The sequence below is a fragment of the Scylla paramamosain genome, chromosome 2 (assembly GCF_035594125.1).
Source record: "Scylla paramamosain isolate STU-SP2022 chromosome 2, ASM3559412v1, whole genome shotgun sequence".
Lineage (NCBI taxonomy): Eukaryota > Metazoa > Arthropoda > Malacostraca > Decapoda > Portunidae > Scylla > Scylla paramamosain.
In genome coordinates this window covers 38,484,317-38,497,774 of record NC_087152.1, presented here as the reverse complement: position 1 = coordinate 38,497,774, position 13,458 = coordinate 38,484,317, and the positions used below count along the sequence as shown (strand labels likewise).

Below are 13,458 nucleotides of genomic sequence, written 5' to 3'. Positions count from 1 at the left end.
CACTATTATTGCTACTACTACTACTACTACTACTACTACTACTACTACTACTACTACTACTGCTGCTGCTGCTGCTGCTGCTGCTGCTGCCGCTACTATAATGATAATAACAATAATAATAATAATAATGATAATAATAATAACAATAATAATAATAATAATAATAATAATAATAATAATAATAATAATAATAATAATAATAATAGTTACTAATCGCCACTACCGTCAATTGTCACCGCAGTTTATGCAACATAGCTGCATGAACTGCATCAACTTGCATTACATAAATGCCGTTTGTTCGCTCCAGTTTCTCAGTCTTGCACAGTCAGTCCAGCATTAAAGGTCGGCCTCACTAACACAACACGTGACGGCAGAGGGGCATTGCCAATATTATTCTATTTTACGTAACTTTTTTACTTGAAATGTTCAGAAGCTCATATTTCCACTGCTCATAGTTATTTAAGCAAGCGTAACATGCCATGACAAAATTCATCACATTTTTACGTCAAAAAATTTATCAGAGGAAAAACACCGTAAACAAGAAAATTCTGAGGGGAAAATGAGTTTATTTTTCGGGTGTGATCCTCGGTACCTATGTTCAGATATAAATAACCATTATAAAATTCAACGTGTGAAAAATCAAGAAAACTCTCTTCACTTTTAACCTTGTAGTGAAAGTACTACCACGAAGTACTGTCCTGGCTTGCTCAACGAGTTTACTCAATTTTCTAAGCCTTTCGCAGTATTCCAAGCTTAGTGTATAAAAGCAATTACATCTATGTTGAGTTGAGTACAGTTTTTTTACCCAATTACACTTTCTAATCGTAAGCAATCCGTTATCAATGTACTCATCACCTGACTGCGTTATAAAAGCAAGTCTTGAAGGCATTTACACCCACAGTACACCTCTGGCTCTCTCATGCACTCTGCGTCTACGGGCGAATACTGCTGGAATAGTAACGTGAGAGACCGAACAACCATCCATGAGAAATTTAACCAGACGACTTTTCAGCGCAGGAGGAATAAGCGACATTGCTAATTATCACCACTTCTAGACTATTGATCAAATTTAACAGGTTTTCTAGGCACACTTTTTTGTCCAGTCCCCTTACCAACTCCTTCCGGTCACACCTCCCGCTGGCCTGCCTGGGAAGGAGCATTGCGGCGCTCCAGGAGGTCTTGCAGCGAGTGACCAAACTCCGGAAATACTTGAGTGAGCGTGGCTGATAGGATATTGCTGACGCGGCTGAGGGAGTGACCTGCTTCGGAAGGCGACGCAGACAGGGCGCCATTTCCTGCTCCCTCGCTATTTCTCTCCTTCTCTTTTACGTTCTTACTCTCCAGCTGTTGTTGTTGTTGTTGCTGTTGCTGTTGTTGTTGCTGTTGCTGTTGCTGTTGTTGTTGTTGTTGTTGTTGTTGTTGTTGTTGTTGTTGTATGTGTTTCTGCTGACCCTGCTCTTCTGAATATTTTTCGTCTGTAGTCTCGTTATCCTCATTTACAAGTCCCTCTCTCTTGTAGAAATTCATTGCGTGGTGATTCGCTGTCGAGGTAAACGCAGAGGAAGGGAAAGCATCAAAATGTGAGTGGGGAGTGATCGGCAGCGGGGGAAGCGGGGAGAGGGAGGCGTTGCGGGAGGGTGTTTCGATTTCGTGTCCATCAGGCAGTAGGGCATCGAGGGACCAGCCCGACGGCCACTCAGCTGTGGAAGAGAGCCGCTGTCAGTTCATGCAAAGTCAAATAATAATTGGCACTCACACAGAAATATAACGAATGTTTAAATATAGAGAAAAATAAGTTATGAATTTATTTATTTTCTGAAGATAGACACTGATGTTTTTCTTTTTTTTATACGTGAAGGAAGCTAGTCAGGAATTAAAAAAAAAAAAAAGGAAAAGAAGAGTTTGCTAGGTTGTCATTCCCTTTAAAAAAATAATAAATAAATAAATAAATAAAACGAGAAAAAAAATCGCAGAACAATTTAATTTCGAAAGTGTCCTTTTATTCCTCTCCGGAAACTATTCAAGTCTTAGGAAGTGAGAAAACAAAAAAATGGTAGAGAGTTCCAGATTTCCCAGTGAAAGGAACAGGAGTTGTATTAACAGCACAACACTAGTTAACAGCCTGGCCACGGACACACGTACTTTCCACGGCAGACAGCACGGAGCTCGCTGAAGAAGAAAGGGAACTGAAGTCGGTGCAGGAATGACGCTGACGGAAGGTTAGCCTGAAGCCAAAGCCGAGGGAGGACGCGCTGCGCTGCTCGGGGTCACTGCTCCTGAAGGTCACCACATACACGGGCCCCACCAGGCGAGCTGCACGTGGGAGGGCAAAATGAGTGCGTCGTTCGGACTTGTGTTAATCATGCGTCTCCTGGCAGGCTCTGATTCGCCCCACTCACCTGTAATTGGCCTGCTCACAGTGTCCCCTTGCAAGTAGGACAGCCTGCCGCCACAGAACCTCTGGCCGCCTTTACCTGCAGCCCGGGATGCGCCCACGCTAACACCAGGCAAGAGAAGGTAATCCTTGGTGCACGCCCGTACGCCCACGCCCGCCCTGCATGGGGGAAAGTAGGGTAAGCGAGGTAGGTGGCTCATGTTGAGTGTCCCAAGTTTGAACCACTCGATGTCAGGATATCATTGGAGGTTAGTGGTAGAGGTATTCATTGCTCCACTCGTCACCACTCACTTGACGGCGCTTGAAAAGTTATAGCAATAATGGTAATGGAAATAGCAACAACAACAACAACAACAACAACAACAACAACAACAACAACAACAACAACAATAATAATGACAATAATACTTTGGTGGGTCCGGCTCTCTCATTTATTGTGCGTTACAGAAATGTCTCCCTTTAAAAATGGGTGAACACCGCCTCGGGATGGTAGGGAATATTGCTCCTTACGAGGGAGAGGGAGAGAAATTTCCTGAGGTTGAAGGGACGCGGGAGCAGCATTTGGAGAGCATGAGCATTTGGCAGCAGCCGGGAAACGTAAAAGTATTTCCAGATTTTGCTGATGATTTACAAAACGAAATACGAATATCATAATACTTTAGCCGAAATATTTAATACAGTATGATGATAATATTCTGATGACACGCATTAATGAGTCTGTCGCTTAATCTCGTTGTTCTGTGCGCAGGTAGTGAAGAATGATGCAGTCTCTCGTTAAAGTCAAGAACAGGTCCTACAATATGAACAAATCCCGTGGTCTTAACAGTGAGGGTAGAGGTAAAGTTGGGCACATACACTATAGCTGAAAGTAAAATATCTTAGTTTCCGTTTCCATTTTCTATATTTCGTTTCCATTTTCTATAATCTCCTTACCTAAGTTAACCTCATTTCATTTTCTTTAACTACTTCACTTCTTTCCTTCTTCTTACTGTCACTAAATAAAAAGCCCTAATTTCCGTTTCCGTTTCTATATTTCGTTTCCACTTACCTTAGTCTGCCTCATTTAATTTCCTTAACTATTTCACTTCTTCCATTCTCTTTAATGTTATAAAATGTGTTGAATAAATAGAAAACGGTCAGTTTAGGGAAGTCCTTACACCACTGTACCTTAAAGACCTGCATACCAAAACGCTTTGCTCTTTTACCACTAATTTCAAAGGCCACAGAGATGCTTAGCCGGGTTATCAAGGGTGTTTCCCCTGTTAATGATATCAAAATCTTGTTAATCTACCCCTAGAACTGTCAGGCTACCCTTAAAAGCCTGTGTAACTTCAACTAGAACCTTTGGAATGTAGTGGTGGTACGGCCACAAGTGCTTCAGAATAGGGCTCAAAATAACGACCAAGAAATGCCAATAACGCTCTACGTAGCTGCACGTGGAACAAATACAACAGCCCCTCTTATCATTACCTTTCTTGTTGTCTGTGCCTCGTGGCTGTACTGCACATCATCCTCCACTCCATTACCATAGACACGTTCTTTTTTTTTTTTTAAGGTGGCACACACATTAGTCCCAAGATGCTCACTGTGTTTCCTTTTCTCTATAAACGATGATACTCTGCGGTACTCGAACGTAAGTCCTCATATTGGGAAAACCTTACCTCAGTCACTACGCTACCTTTTTTTTTCTCTTTTCTTCTTCTTCTTTTTAGTAAAGGTATCAGTCTTTTGCCACCCACAGTTCCTTTTCTCTCTCATACACCATGTCACCTCCTGGTATTCGATCCTGGGTCTTCTTGCTTAGAGACCTTTTATCTTAATTCGCCTCTCTCTCTCTCTCTCTCTCTCTCTCTCTCTCTCTCTCTCTCTCTCTCTCTCTCTCTCTCTCTCTCTCTCTCTCTCTCTCTCTCTCTCAAGGTGTCAAAGAGCCTAGCAAAGGACATCAACTCGAGAGAGAGGGAGTGTAGACCGAGAAGAAAAAAAAAAGCCTCACTCAGTGCACTGCTCACCTAAAAATAAATCTTGTAAGGTTCTAGAGCTGGGCAATTTAGTTCCGGAGGTGCCCTGATACTCCTCTTTTGAAACGCCTCTCTCAGTATCATCCATTTAGTTGACGTAACCCACTTTGACCGCTCGTGTATCCTTTATTCTTTAGTAACCGCTTTTCATCTTCTTAGCCCAGACGAATAAATGTGATCTCAATTTTTCTTTCGCTCCGACACCGTATTCTGAAACGCTTTGCTCTCTCACCACGAGTATTTTCAAAGGCCACAGAGATAATTAGCCGGATTCTCGAGTGTTTATCCTGTTAATAATGTAAAAATCTTGTTAACCTGTCACTAGAACCATAAAAATACCCTTAAAAACCCGTGGAACTTCAACTAGAACCTTTTGAATGTAGTGGAGCTGTGACGCAAAAGTGCTTCAGAATATAGGCCAGAGTACAAACCTTAGCCTTCCCCGGTGGCGGTCCAGCCCTCCCCTTCAAGTCAGTCCCGCGGATGACAAACAGTCCCTCAGCGCAGGAAAACAGGAAGAGATGACAATAGGTACTTTTTTTTTCCCCTCCCCTACTCGGTCATCCATCCTTTGCTGCCTAAATAACACCCATGCCTCCTTTCATTGCTCTTCCCTCTCTCTCTCTCTCTCTCTCTCTCTCTGCTTTTTTTTTCTTTATTTCTCTTTTCTTTCCATTCCTTTCCTTTCCTTTCCTCCTCCCTCCTCTTTTCCTCATTCACATCTCTTCCTCCTTCTCCTTTCACCTCCTCTCCTTTCCTCTCACCTCCTCTCCTCATCTTCCCTCGTCTTATTTCTTCTCCTAATCTTCCTCTTCTTTCTCACTTACCATCGTAGTCATCGCGGTCATGACCTCCTCCTCTTCCTCCTCCTCCTCCTCCTCCTCCTCCTCCTCCTCCTCCTCCTCCTCCTCCTTCTGTTCCTCCTTCTCTTTCTTTCCCCCATCCAATCACCTTCTCAGATAAGCTGCAAAGAATTAGTCACGATAAGTCCTTGATAATAATAAGGTCGTCTGTCTCATAATATAACTCTTGTAAGAGGCTGTAGGTTCTTCTTTTCATTTCCTCTTCGAAGCATTACTTAGTTTTATGTTTCCTACTTTCTTTTCCTTATTTTCTCTTACGTTTCGCATTCTCTTCCTCGTTCTTTTCCTCCTCCTGCTTTCACTGCTCCTCCTTCTCTTCCTTCTCCCGCGCACCTCTCAAATGACAATTCATCATCTGGGTTTCATTTCCTCGCCGTCACACCTAGACGCCCTTAATGGCATCTGCGGCAGAGAGAGAGAGAGAGAGAGAGAGAGAGAGAGAGAGAGAGAGAGAGAGAGAGAGAGAGAATTCCATATACCTCCATAGCCTCAGTTCTCTCAGTCTCCCCGCTTCTCTAGAGTCATCTAACATTCACACTATATTGCTACGGCCGCGAACTTCACAACTCTCTCCCCCACACCACCTAAACTTTCCAGGTCTCTCCGCTAATACAGTTCTCCTCGCGTCTTACTCATCCCGACCCTTGCTATGACACCTCGGCATTGCATATGATATGCCTCAGCACTTCAGTACTTCCAAGCTCTCATTTCCAGACTAAAATTTTATTGCCTGTCCCTTCCACAGTACCTAAAGTTTGAAGGTTGCTCTATTAGTACTGCTCTCCTACCTAGTCTCTTATTCATCCCAACCTTTGCTATGATACCGCAATATTACGTCAAGTACTATCAGCACTTCACTACTTTCAAGCTGCCTGGCCCTTCCACAATACGTAAACTTTGTTGGTTTACTCTATTGATATTGTTCTCTTGGTCTCTTTTATACATCAGAACCCATAATATAACACCTTGAAACTAAGCAAACTACATCTCAGCTCCGTCACATTGCGCAGCTCCCAAGCCCTGACTATACAACTCTCACTTTTCACATTGTTCTCCTCGCCTCATTCACTCCCAGACCCTCGCATTATTAACTCGTCAGTCTACAAGTTACATCACACCTCTATCACACTCCAACACTTTCAAGTCATCATGTCCATAGTCCCTCCTCGCAGCTCTTTTAACTTTTAGCGACATTTTATCCTATTTACGAAAAAAGTTCCTCCTGCGTTAATTAAACAGCGACTCAAATTAAATTAAAAGATGAAAGAAGGGGAGACTAAAAGAGTACCAGGGAGGAAGACTCGAGTAGGTGCCTTCGTGTTTCCTTATCTGACTCGGGGAAAAGAAATAAGGAAAAAGTTTGATGTGAACCGTGTGCTTGACTTTAAAAGAATTTCTAAATAAAAAAAAAGTAAAGAAAGAAGGTGACGTGAAAAGTAGATGACGTCACAAGTCTCAGGTGGCCACTAATCAATGTATCATATCTGGCGTCTCCTAATTAGTTATTGATTCAGCCAAGATGTGATGACAACCTCCCTCTTGGTGTAGCACCCTCACCTACTCCACCACCACCACCACCACCAGGAGGCCCACACACACACACACACACACACACACACACACACACACACACACACCCCTCTCATTCCACCTTCCATAGCCTCGTGCCGCGTCTTCCTCCTCCTCTCGCTGCCCCCACCATCAAACATCCACTTGTCCCCTCCCTTTGATTCTCTCTCTCTCTCTCTCTCTCTCTCTTGCCCCACCTCCTCTTCCTTCTCTTCCTTTTCTTGCTACTCCTACTCTTCCTCCGTGTCCTCCTCCTCCGTTTCCTCCTCCTCCGTTTCCTCCTCCTCCTCCTCCTCCTCCTCTAATCAGCAGCAGCGACGCAGGACAGTCGTATAGCAATTAGGACAGCATGCAATCCACGTGTCATGTCCTCACCTCCACTTTCTCAGCAATTTCTCGCTAATTTTACGAATATAAACAGTTTGCCGCTCCACCCTGCCACAGCCTTCACGGTCGCGGTAAGAGGGAGTGTGTGACTTCCTTAATTGGTGTGTCTGCAGCTGCTATTACAACACCAAGTAAGGGAAAGTTGTTCTCCTTGTAGGCAACTTTTTACAAATATTTAACTCTCTGACTGCTTTGGTTTCTCCTTAGCCTTAATAAAATGAGGCGGTGTAAGTTTAAATTCTGGTTTCAAAAGGTGGCACTGATAGTAAATATTCTAGTGCACCAGGCAAGGGAAAGCTGTTCTCCTTATTGGTAACTTGTTACAAATGCTTAACTCTTTTACTGCTGTGGTTTCTCCTTAAAACTGATAAAATGAAGCGGTACAAGTTTGAAGTGTGGTTTTGAAAAGTGCCACTGATAGCAAAGTGATTACTCGTATAGTTCAAACTTTCTAGTGGCTGGAGTTACATTATTTGGTCGTGAACATCGTCTACACTGACCCAAATACCAAGTGTAATGGTATCGTTAGCAGCCAAAAGGACTGAAGTTCTTGGTCGACTTAACTCTGTGCTGATTCGATACGAGGCTGATATCAAATATTTGGATCCAGTTTCATTTTTATTTAAGTTATCCAGGTTGACCCAAATAACAAGTGTAATGCTTTCATTATCAGGTAAAACGTTCAAGTTCCCGGTCCAATTAACTCTGTAATGATCCCATACGAGGCTGATACCAAATGTTCGGATGCAGTTCACCTGAGTGGCAGTCTTGATGCACAGCTCCTTCAGGCCTCGCTAGGTAGGCCGAGAGGAATTTGCATTGAAATGACCCTCCACCTTCTAAGTGACTCCCTGACACGGCCCTCGTTTTCTCTCCTTACAAGAGCACCACTTTCACGTGACACAGCCTTACACAGCCGCTTGACCTCACCAACGCTCAGAGCTTCTCCTTATAATGTTTTGTTTTGCTTTCTTTGTGGATATTTCCACTCGCATCACGCTTAATATCAATGTATTTTTGGTTTGTGTTGTGATTTGTATATAAGTTGTAAAAATAAATTAAAAAGTAATTAAATTAATATAGTACAAACTAAGTATTAGTTACTATTATAAATAAACTGGGTTTATTTATGTGTGCGGATTCTAGGTGGCTTTTGTTTCAGACGTGGCGAATCGTGAACCAAGCTCGTTGCTTGGGTCCTGTTATCGGCAGCAGTCGCCAGTCAGCCGCCTACAAGTTCTGTTCTCCTCCACTCTACAGTTTGCACTTATTAAATTTACTAAGTTGATATGAACTCAGAAGCACGAAACCCTGGATAACAGCAAGGAAGCTGTCTTTGCTACGAGAACACGGCCAACCACTGATCTGGAACACCAGTGATAACAACTCACCCGCCCCCCTACACTCCCCGCTGGCTCTAACCACAGCTGAACTATCTGTTACTTATAATTATATCTAGCGATACTTTCTGTGATTATGTGCTAGCCGGGAGACTGTAGGGTGAGTGCTAGGTCTAAAAAGTTCCCACGTTCTTTTTGCAGTGTCGATAAGTGAGATTCTCTAGTCCTTAGAGAAACGGATAAATGGATAAATGTATAGGTCGATAGATAAAGATAGACAGAGAAACAGACAGACAGATAGATAGCCACACAGATAGATGTTTTACACCTAAACGTCACGCGTAGGCCTAATGACTTCTTAGAGCTTCTAGATTCCTAAGTTTATACATACAGACAGATGGGCAGAAATACAGACAGTCTCCGTCTCCCTTACATCCACGACTACTCACCTGTCCCACGGTTGATGCACCCCAAAGTACCCCTGTTCAGCTGCCAGCGTGATGGCGCACGCCCCTGGCTGCGCCCTCACACACGCTCGGTACTCGTGGACATCCATGTACTGCCCTCCACCGTAGTTGAAGCTCTTAATGACTCCTGCAGCTCTCGGAAAGTATTGCAGACACCCACGAGGCGCTGGAGAAAAGGAACATCTTCAGAAATACGGCAAACACTGTACTGAGAAGTTAATGAAAGAGTCTCACTGCTTCGCTGGCTAAGAATGAACAAGGAAACCTGCTTTCGTTTACCTTTATTCAGCACACCACACACACGCAGCCATCTGATTAATTATTTCCTTTCCAGGTTAAGATTTTCTCATTAAAACTATGAAAACTCTTCCATAAACTTGTGAAGTCCAACATGTAAGTAATACCGTGACGGAATTAAAATGTCTGAAAATTAAATCAGTTTTTGGTTTATCGTTAACTCGTAAAGGAAGTAGAATTATGTTCTGTGAGGATGCTTTCATGTACTGGCGAGTTAAAGTGGTAGTAATGTTCGAACAAAATTACGCAGCATCTGTTCGAATGAAATTAGCCAACTAGTCACTCATGATAAACAGTCCAGCCCCTTTCCTTCCCTGTCCATCCCATCCCACCCTATTCCATCACACCCCATCCCATACGACTGCCCATCCGTTCTTCCTACCCTCCTTCGTATCCCATCCCATCTCATCCCATTAATCCCATACGACAAACCATTAATCTTTCCCACCTTCCTGCCTACTCCATCACATAACAAACCATTTTTATTCCTTCCCTGTCTATACACTATCACATATAATACACCATCTATTCACTCTCCCTTCCTGCCTATTCCATCCCACCACATAATTAACCATCCTTCCTCCCTTCCTTGTCCATACCATCACATAATATAACAAACCATTCATTCCTTCCTTCCCTCCCCATCCCTTCCCGTCACGTACCCTGCAGAGGACTTCCGGCGGCGCAGTCCACCTGGGTGATCCGCAGCTGGTAGCGGTACGAGTGGGCATCAGTGGAGGTGGTGACGGAAAAGTCCACCCACCGGTCAGAGGTGCCCAGAGGCTCGGCCAGGTGCACGTAGACTGGCGGGTAAACAGCAGGTATTTATATTAGCAGGTAATTGGATCAGTCATGAATTACAGGGGTAGCCATTTGAGCCCTTTACTGCTATGGCCTCTCGTCAAGCTTAATAAAACAGTGTGCAAGTTAAGAGTGTGATTTCAAAAGGCACAACTGATAGGAAAAAAGTGTGATCAAACCGTTGGGACCTTTTAGTGCCTGTGGTTTTTGTTTTGCTTCAGAAAATCATTAAGGACTGACAGAATATAGTAAGTGTCACATTCTTCTAAGCAGTGAAAGAGTTAAAATTATGTGCAAATTCCTATTCCTATATATTTCAAAAACATTAACAGTGAAATGTTACAAACTTAGTAAACTTTCTCTGCCACTCGACCACTCACAATCCGCAAAAAAACAATTAACCTTAGGAGTTTCTGAATAATTGCTATAGCTTTTGAAGATTTTTTTTTTTTTTTAATAATATAGGCTCTAATCTTAACAGGGAGTCTTAGTATATAGGATGACCGACCGTGCTACATTTTTCATACTCTGTAGCTCTCGTGTTATGCTATAAAAGGGAAACAGACCACACTTGGAGAACTTACGTGGTCACAACTCAGTGAAATCCAACATGTGAACTAAGATATGTAATCTAACCTAACTTTCCTCCAGCATATTTTTCAGAAAGCCTGTCACTTACCATGCGTCTCCTGTGTCTTCATTCCCAAACATACTTCACACACTTGTCTCCATGATTTCCCCATAATTCTGGATAATCCTTTTGACTGCTCCTTTGGTACTGGCACCTTCAGTGAACCTTTTATTTTGTTTAGCCTTTTTCTTCACTTAAGGCAGAACCCCTCTTACATAAAAAAAAAATGTTCTGTTCTTACTTCTATTAGTCACGTGCATCCATAAACACCTGCTTCATAATAAACATCGTTCTAAATAGGTTTCTGTTAATTGTGCTGTCCTTATAGGCTTATTCTCTATTTATTTCTGTCCTCATAATTGAAGATGTTTAGTCATAATCAAAAGTGAAACATATCACACTCTTATCCTCTGTGTCTGGAGCTTTGCCTCTCTGAGGTCCCCTGATCTGCTAAGAATCTGTCAACTGTCAGGTTTTGTAAGGAAATAATTAGTAAATAAGAGGACTTGAGATTGAGGAAAAGAGGTAAATACAGTATAAAGTGAGTGTAGTTAACTATTACACCAAAAATCGTATATTTGTATTGTCTTTTAGAAATACATCATAGACATACTTGGTTTGGAGCTGGTCTTATGATAACCAAACCTTTCTTTCTTCTCGCTCATCCTTAACACTTCAGCGTTATATAATCGCATTTATGTGGGACGTTCAATCAATCGATCAGTCGGCCTCACTTGTACAATCTTTAGGACTATAACATTTATTTTTCCATCAGGACAAACTTTCTTCAACAGTTTTCAGGATACAGTTCGTAACCTGATTCACCTCCATCCCAAAGTGGTCTCGGCCATCCATCTTCCACTCTCAAAGACACTTGCACCAACTTTAAATTGACATCAATCAATCTTTCTAACCCATTTTTCATTCCTCACCAGCACCGTAACTCCATTTTCTTTTCTCCCTCGCTACGTACACGTAATCTACTTCGCATTTTCCGTCATAACGCTCATGTTTCCCAAATATATTCGCTTGTCTATATTTATGTTTATGAGTGTATCTTCCATTATTATACCTGGGCGTCTCTCTCTCTCTCACACACACACACACACACACACACACACACACACACACACACACACACACACACACACACACACACACACACACACACACACACACACACACACACACACCTGATATGCTAGCTCGGTAAATCAAACATGTGGCATTGTCTCAGCTAAGGTATGCTCCATAACTTTGCCAGAACAGAAGAGGCAGGTAATTTAAAGTGAGGGTGGAGGTGAAGTGCAAGTGAGTGGCACAGGAACCCATGTCAGCTCTTATAAAGCAAGAGGGAAGCTTTGGGGATAAGATATCAAGTCTTATTCTGTGGGAAAGGTTGATAGGAGCAGATCACGTAACTCAACTGTTCTTATCTATGTCTCATTTCGTTGTTGTTGTTGTTGTTGTTGTTTTATCTCAGCTCGAACAACTCAAGAAAGAAAGTCGCTGGGAGCCGTAGCTAAGGCTTATCCCCACTCGAATTATTGAACTGAACTGAACTCATCTATGTCTCAGTGAATCTAGAGGTGATGTGTGTTTGTATGAGAAGTAGTGCTAATGTACAGAGCGGAGGGGAAGTAAGAGGAATGTGGACATGATCGTGGAAACTGCATCGGCGTGTGGCAGCATGAGTGATACTAAAACTTAAGGGAATGTAATTAGAACACTGGACTTAAATTCGAGAGTTTAGATGAAAGGAATAAAAGAGTATGCGTTAATCTCTCTCTCTCTCTCTCTCTCTCTCTCTCTCTCTCTCTCTCTCTCTCTCTCTCTCTCTCTCTCTCTCTCTCTCTCTCTCTCTCTCTTTCTCTCTCTCTCTCACAAACACACACCCACATAGACACATTTTTTTTTCTCACACTACACCCTTCCATTTTTTATCCTTCCTCCCCTTGCACTGCCCTTCCTCAATCTCCCTCCCCTCTTCCTCCCCTCCTGATCTTTCCCAACTTCCGCCCTTCATCTCTCCCCTGCGCCGCCTTCCACCCACTCACAGTGTTGCCTGGTGTCCGTGCCACAGTACTGAGTCATAGCCGGGGCCACAATGTTCCCGGAGACCTCTAGGCGCTGCTCCTCACACCTTCCCTTCCTCGGGGGCACCAAGGCGGCGTCAGCAATGTCCACTCGAACCTGGGAGAGGATGATGAAGTGAAGAGTGGACATTAAGACATAAGGGAAACTGTGAGTAGGTATCAGGGAGGAACTATTAAAGGAACGGTGGCCAAGGCTCTGCAACTATGTAAGGGGAGCATAAGAGAGAGAACATAAGAGAAACTGCAAGAGGGTATAATGGGCGGAGTTACTACGTTAAGGGAATAGTGACGAAGACTGTGAATTATTGAAGGTATATGTGATGTTGTGAGTGAATTGTTACATACATACATAAATACATATCGTAGATGCTTATTCGTTTTCTGTTAAACTTATCTGGGTAGCGGTGATTAAACGGATTTTCTTCGTTTTTTTTTTATTTTCCCTCTGGATTTTTGTAGTCATTGGTCATTCATCTTTTTCAGGTACAAGAAACCAAAGGAAAAATAGACAGCCAGCCGGACATAAAAATACAGATAGCAGAGAAAGAACCAGAAAGACCGAGACAAATGATTCTGACATTGCTGACCTACAAA

At 42.9% G+C, this 13,458-nt stretch overlaps 1 protein-coding gene across 1 annotated transcript in view; it reads right to left on the bottom strand.

The window, feature by feature from the left end:
• Window positions 1–225: 225 nt before the first annotated feature.
• LOC135107493 (mucin-2-like) overlaps window positions 226–13,458 on the bottom strand; it is a 26,156-nt gene continuing 12,923 nt past the window's right edge. The window contains exons 9-14 of the mRNA XM_064017436.1: window positions 12,826–12,961; window positions 9,999–10,139; window positions 9,022–9,205; window positions 2,400–2,554; window positions 2,143–2,313; window positions 226–1,700 (exon numbers count right to left, since the gene is read on the bottom strand). Of these exons, the coding sequence (XP_063873506.1) occupies window positions 1,126–1,700; window positions 2,143–2,313; window positions 2,400–2,554; window positions 9,022–9,205; window positions 9,999–10,139; window positions 12,826–12,961 (1,362 nt within the window). The 3' untranslated portion in view covers window positions 226–1,125. The remainder of the gene's footprint in view (window positions 1,701–2,142; window positions 2,314–2,399; window positions 2,555–9,021; window positions 9,206–9,998; window positions 10,140–12,825; window positions 12,962–13,458) is intronic.